General features: G+C 32.2%; 1 protein-coding gene across 1 annotated transcript in view; it reads right to left on the bottom strand.

Annotated features, from left to right (window-relative positions):
• Positions 1-103: 103 nt before the first annotated feature.
• The window catches only part of GABBR1 (gamma-aminobutyric acid type B receptor subunit 1), a gene marked incomplete at its 3' end in the record, with an annotated part of 57266 nt that continues 51369 nt past the window's right edge, over positions 104-6000 (bottom strand). The window contains exons 19-20 of the mRNA XM_058822525.1: positions 4633-4761; positions 104-277 (exon numbers count right to left, since the gene is read on the bottom strand). Of these exons, the coding sequence (XP_058678508.1) occupies positions 104-277; positions 4633-4761 (303 nt within the window). The remainder of the gene's footprint in view (positions 278-4632; positions 4762-6000) is intronic.

Genomic DNA, 6000 nt, shown 5'->3' with positions numbered 1-6000 from the left:
AAAAAAACCATAAAAACAGCAGAAAATGAAGGATAAACTCCGGGAAAATGGGGAAAAAAGAGGGAAAAGGGTTTGGATGCGGAAATTGGCGGAATTCCGGAAGGTTCCGGAAGGTTCCGGAAGGTTCCGTCACCTCGGCGATGATTTTCTCCAGCTCGCGGTTTTCCTTCTCCAGCAGCCGCGACTTCTCCTCGTCGTTGTTGTTGGTGGAGGATCCCGTCTTCATCGTGTCCTGCTGCTCCGACTGCCACTCCCCGCGCGTGATCAGCCGCCGCATCTGCCGGAAATCATTCATTTGAATAAATTTGAATAAATTTGAATATTCACGGGCGGTCCCAAAAAATTCGGCAAAAATACCCCGAAAAATTTGGAAAAAATTCCGAAAAATTCGGAGGAAAAACGACAAAATTCCACCAAAATGAAGAAAAATTTATCCAGAAATTTCACACAAATATCCAGGGAAGTTTTGCACAAAAGTTGCCCAAAAAATTCTACACAAAAAAACGGAAAAGTTTGGAAAGAATTGAAAAAATATTGTAAATAATGGCCATAAATTTTCTCAAAAAATCCACAAAAATTTCACCCAAAAAATTCCCCAAAAATCCATGAAAATTTCACCCAAAAGGTCCCCAAAATTTCCCCAAAAATCCACAAAAATTTCCCCCAAAATGTCCCAAAAATTCCCCCAGAAATCCACAGAAATTTCCCCCAAAAGTTTTCTCAAAAGTCCACAAAAATTTTCTCAAAATGTCCCAAATTTCCCTAAAAAATCCACAGAAATTTCACCTAAAAAATTCCCCAAAAATCCATGAAAATTTCCCCAAAAGGTCCCAAAAATTTCCCCCAAAATGTCCCAAAAATTCGCAGAAATTTCACACAAAATGCCCCAAAAGTTCGCAAAAAATTTTCTCAAAATGTCCCAAAAGTTCCCAAAAAATCCACAGAAATTTCACCCAAAAATTTCACCCAAATATCCCAAAAATTTTCCCCAAAATTCCCCCAAAAATTCCACAGAAATTTCCTCCAAAATTCCCCCAAAAATTCCACAGAAATTTCCCCCAAGATATCCCAAAGGTTTTCTCAAAAGTCCGCAAAAAATTTTCTCAAAATGTCCCAAATTTCCCCAAAAAATCCACAGAAATTTCACCCAAAAAATTCCCCAAAAATCCATGAAAATTTCACCCAAAAGGTCCCAAAATTTTCCCAAAAATCCACAAAAATTTTCCCCAAAATTCCCCCAAAAATTCCACAGAAATTTCCTCCAAAATGTCCCCAAAATTTTTCCCCCAAAAAACCTGAAAAAATACAAAAAAATTCAAAATAATCCCCAAAATTTCCCCCAAAAGTCCAGAAAAATTTCCACAGAAATTTCACCCAAATGTCCCAATAAAAATCCCCCAAAAATTCCCCCCAAAACCCCAGAAAAATTTGAAAAAAATTGAAAAAAAATTCCAAATAGTGCCCCCAAATTTCCACAAAAATCCACAGAAATTTGACCCAAAATGTCCCAAAAGTTTCCTCAAAAGTCCGCAAAAAATTTTCTCAAAATGTCCCAAAAGTTCCCAAAAAATCCACAGAAATTTCACCCAAAAAATTCCCCAAAAATCCATGAAAATTTCACCCAAAAGGTCCCAAAATTTTCCCAAAAATCCACAAAAATTTTCCCCAAAATTCCCCCCAAAATTCCACAGAAATTTTCTCCAAAATGTCCCCAAAATATTTCCTCCAAAAAACCTGAAAAAATCCAAAAAAATTCAAAATAATCCCCAAAATTTCCCCCAAAAGTCCAGAAAAATTTCCACAGAAATTTCACCCAAATGTCCCAAAAAAAATCCCCCAAAAATTCCCCCCAAAACCCCAGAAAAATTTGAAAAAAATTGAAAAAAAATTCCAAATAGTGCCCCCAAATTTCCACAAAAATCCACAGAAATTTGCCCCAAATTCCACAAAAATTTCCTCAAAAATCCACAGAAATTTCCCCTAAAATGTCCCAAAAATCCCCAAAAAATTTGAAAAAATTCAAAAAAATATCCAAAAAATTTCCCCAAAAATCCACAGAAATTTCCCCCAAAAAGTCCCTAAAATTCCCCCAAAAAATTGAAAATAATACCCCAAAATTCCACAGAAATGTCCCACAAAGTGTCCCAAAAATGTCCCCAAATATTCCCCAAAAATATTCCACCAAAAACCCATGGAAATTTTGGAAAAAAAATCCAAAAATATCAAAATAATACCCCCAAAATTCCCCCCCAAATCCACAGAAATTTCCACCAAAATTAAAAAAAAAGTTCCAAAATATTCCCAAAAAATTTCCCCAAAAATCCACAAAAAATTTCCCCAAAATTCCACAGAAATTTCCCCCAAAATGTCCCAAAAACTTTGAAAAAAATTCAAAAAAATACCCCAAAAATTTCCCCAAAAATCCACAAAAATTTCCCACAAAATTAAAAAAAAATTTCCCAAAAAATCCAAAGAAATTTGCCCCAAAAAATTCCCCCAAAATTTCCAATTTTTCCCCAATTTTCCCCAATTTTCCCCCCAAATTTTTCCCCCAAATTTTTCCCAATTTTTCCCAATTTTTCCCCAATTTTTCCCCCAAATTTTTCCCAATTTTTCCCCCAAATTTTTTCCCAAATTTTCCCAATTTTTTCCCAATTTCCCCCCAATTTTTCCCCAATTTTCCAGAATTTTTCCCTGACCTTTGGCACGAAGAGCGCGACCAGGGTGAAAAAATATCCAAAAAAATCCCCAAAAAATCCCAATTTTCCCCCAATTTTCCCCAAATTTTCCCCCAATTTTTGTGGATTTTTTGTGGATTTTTCCCCCATTTTTTGTGGATTTTTTCCCCATTTTTGTGGATTTTTTGTGGATTTTTTTTCCCATTTTTGTGGATTTTTTGTGGATTTTTTTCCCATTTTTTGTGGATTTTTTGTGGATTTTTTCCCATTTTTTGTGGATTTTTTAATGGATTTTTTTCCCATTTTTTGTGGATTTTTTCCCATTTTTTTGTGGATTTTTTCCCCTTTTTTTCCCATTTTTTGTGGATTTTTTGTGGATTTTTTCCCATTTCTTGTCGATTTTTTCCCATTTTTTCTGGGGTTTTTGTGGATTTTTTCCCATTTTTTGTGGGTTTTTTTGTGGATTTTTTCCCATTTCTTGTGGATTTTTTATGGATTTTTTCCCCATTTTTTGTGGATTTTTTCCCCATTTTTTGTGGACTTTTTGTGGATTTTTTTCTCATTTTTTGTGAATTTTTTGTGGATTTTTCCCCATTTTTTGTGGATTTTTTCCCCATTTTTGTGGGGTTTTTTTTGTGGATTTTTTCCCATTTTTTGTGGATTTTTTATGGATTTTTTCCCCATTTTTTGTGGATTTTTTGTGGATTTTTAATGGATTTTTTCCCCATTTTTGGTGGATTTTTCCCATTTTTTGTGGATTTTTTCCCCATTTTTTGTGGATTTTTTTCTCATTTTTTGTGAATTTTTTGTGGATTTTTCCCCATTTTTTTTGTGGATTTTTTCCCCATTTTTTGTGGATTTTTTTCCCATTTTTGTGGATTTTTTTGTGGATTTTTTCCCATTTTTTGTGGATTTTTTGTGGATTTTTTCCCATTTTTTGTGGATTTTTTTCCCATTTTTTGTGGATTTTTTGTGGATTTTTTCCCATTTTTTGTGGATTTTTTTGTGGATTTTTTCCCATTTTTTGTGGATTTTTTTCCCCATTTTTGTGGATTTTTTCCCCATTTTTGTGGATTTTTTGTGGATTTTTTCCCATTTTTTGTGGATTTTTTTCCCATTTTCTGTGGATTTTTTCCCCATTTTTGTGGATTTTTTGTGGATTTTTTCCCATTTTTTGTGGATTTTTTTTCCCATTTTTTGTGGATTTTTTGTGGATTTTTTTCCCATTTTTTGTGGACTTTTTGTGGATTTTTTTCTCATTTTTTGTGAATTTTTTGTGGATTTTTCCCCATTTTTTGTGGATTTTTTCCCCATTTTTTGTGGATTTTTTCCCATTTTTTGTGGATTTTTTGTGGATTTTTTCCCATTTTTTGTGGATTTTTTTGGGGATTTTTTCCCATTTTTTGTGGATTTTTTTCCCCATTTTTGTCGATTTTTTTCCCCATTTTTGTCGATTTTTTGTGGATTTTTTCCCCATTTTTGTGGATTTTTTGTGGATTTTTCCCCATTTTTTGTGCATTTTTTCCCATTTTTTGTGGATTTTTTTGTGGATTTTTTCCCATTTTTTTTGTGGATTTTTTTCCCCATTTTTGTCGATTTTTTGTGGATTTTTTCCCCATTTTTGTGTATTTTTTATGGATTTTTTCCCCATTTTTTGTGGATTTTTTCCCCATTTTTTGTGGATTTTTTATGGATTTTTCCCCATTTTTTGTGGATTTTTTCCCATTTTTTGTGCATTTTTCCCCATTTTTGTGGATTTTCCCCATTTTTGGTGTCATTCCCCCCCTCGGGCACGAAGAGCACGACGAGGGTGAAAAAACATCCCTAAAAAATGCCCAAAAAATCCTAAAAAAATCCCAATTTTCCCCCCAAATTTCCCCCAATTTTTCCCAAAATTTTTCCCCGATTTCCTCCAATTTTGCCCCAATTTTCCAGAACTTTCCGACTTGCGCACCTTGGGCACGAAGAGCACGACGAGGGTGATGTAGGAGGAGAAGACGACGGCGAGGGCGGCGAAGGCGAAGGCGGCGTCGTGCTGCGAGCTCAGGATCAGCGTCACCGGCGCCGTGATCAGGCACAGGACCTCAAAAACGAAATTCTTTTCGTTCCCATTTCAGCCCAATTGCATTGTTTGGGATATCGGCAAATTTGGGGAATTTGGGGGATTTTTTGGGAATTTTTTGGACATTTTTCCGTTATTTTTAAGCATTTTTTGGAGAATATTTTGATTTTTTTCAGCATTTTTTTGTGATTATTTTGAATTTTTTTGAGATTTTTTTTAAATTTTTTTAAAGATTTTTTTAGAGGCAAATTTGGGGAATTTTGGGGGAATTTTTTGGACATTTTTCCTTTATTTTTAAGCAATTTTTGGAGAATATTTTGATGTTTTCATTATTTTTTTGGCGATTATTTTGAATTTTTTTGAGGATTTTTTTTATTTTTTAAAGATTTTTTTAGAAGAAGATTTTGGGAATTTTTGGGAATTTTTGGGACATTTTTCCTTTATTTTTAAGCAATTTTTGGAGAATATTTTGATTTTTTCATTATTTTTTTGGCGATTATTTTGAATTTTTTTGAGGATTTTTTTTATTTTTTAAAGATTTTTTTAGAAGAAGATTTTGGGAATTTTTGGGAATTTTTGGGACATTTTTCCTTTATTTTTAAGCAATTTTTGGAGAATATTTTGATTTTTTTCATTATTTTTTTGCGATTATTTTGAATATTTTTTGAGGGTTTTTTTATTTTTTTAAAGATATTTTTAGAAGAAGATTTTGGGAATTTTTGGGAATTTTTGGGGCGTTTTTCCGTTATTTTTAAGCATTTTTTGGAGCATATTTTGATTTTTTTCAGCACTTTTTTGTGATTATTTTGAAATTTTTTGAGATTTTTTTTTAATTTTTTTAAAGATTTTTTTAGAGGCAAATTTGGGGAATTTTGGGAATTTTTTGGGAATTTTTTGGGGTATTTTTCCGTTATTTTTAAGCATTTTTTGGAGAATATTTTGATTTTTTTCAGCATTTTTTTGTGATTATTTTGTATTTTTTTGAGGTTTTTTTAAAAGATTTTTTTAGAGAAAGATTTTGGGAATTTTTGGGAATTTTTGGGACATTTTTCCTTTATTTTTAAGCATTTTTTGGAGAATATTTTGATTTTTTTCAGCATTTTTTTAGCAATTATTTTGAATTTTTTTGAGATTTTTTTTTATTTTTTTAAAGATTTTTTTAGAGGGAGATTTTGGGATTTTTTGAGGAATTTATGGGGATTTTTTTGGAGAATTTTAAGATCATTTTTAGGGATTTTTTGGGAATTTTTGGGGAATTTT

Source organism: Ammospiza caudacuta, chromosome 33 (genome assembly GCF_027887145.1).
Source record: "Ammospiza caudacuta isolate bAmmCau1 chromosome 33, bAmmCau1.pri, whole genome shotgun sequence".
Lineage (NCBI taxonomy): Eukaryota > Metazoa > Chordata > Aves > Passeriformes > Passerellidae > Ammospiza > Ammospiza caudacuta.
Note: the sequence above shows the minus strand (reverse complement) of the source record. Positions and strands in the feature narration are given on the sequence as shown.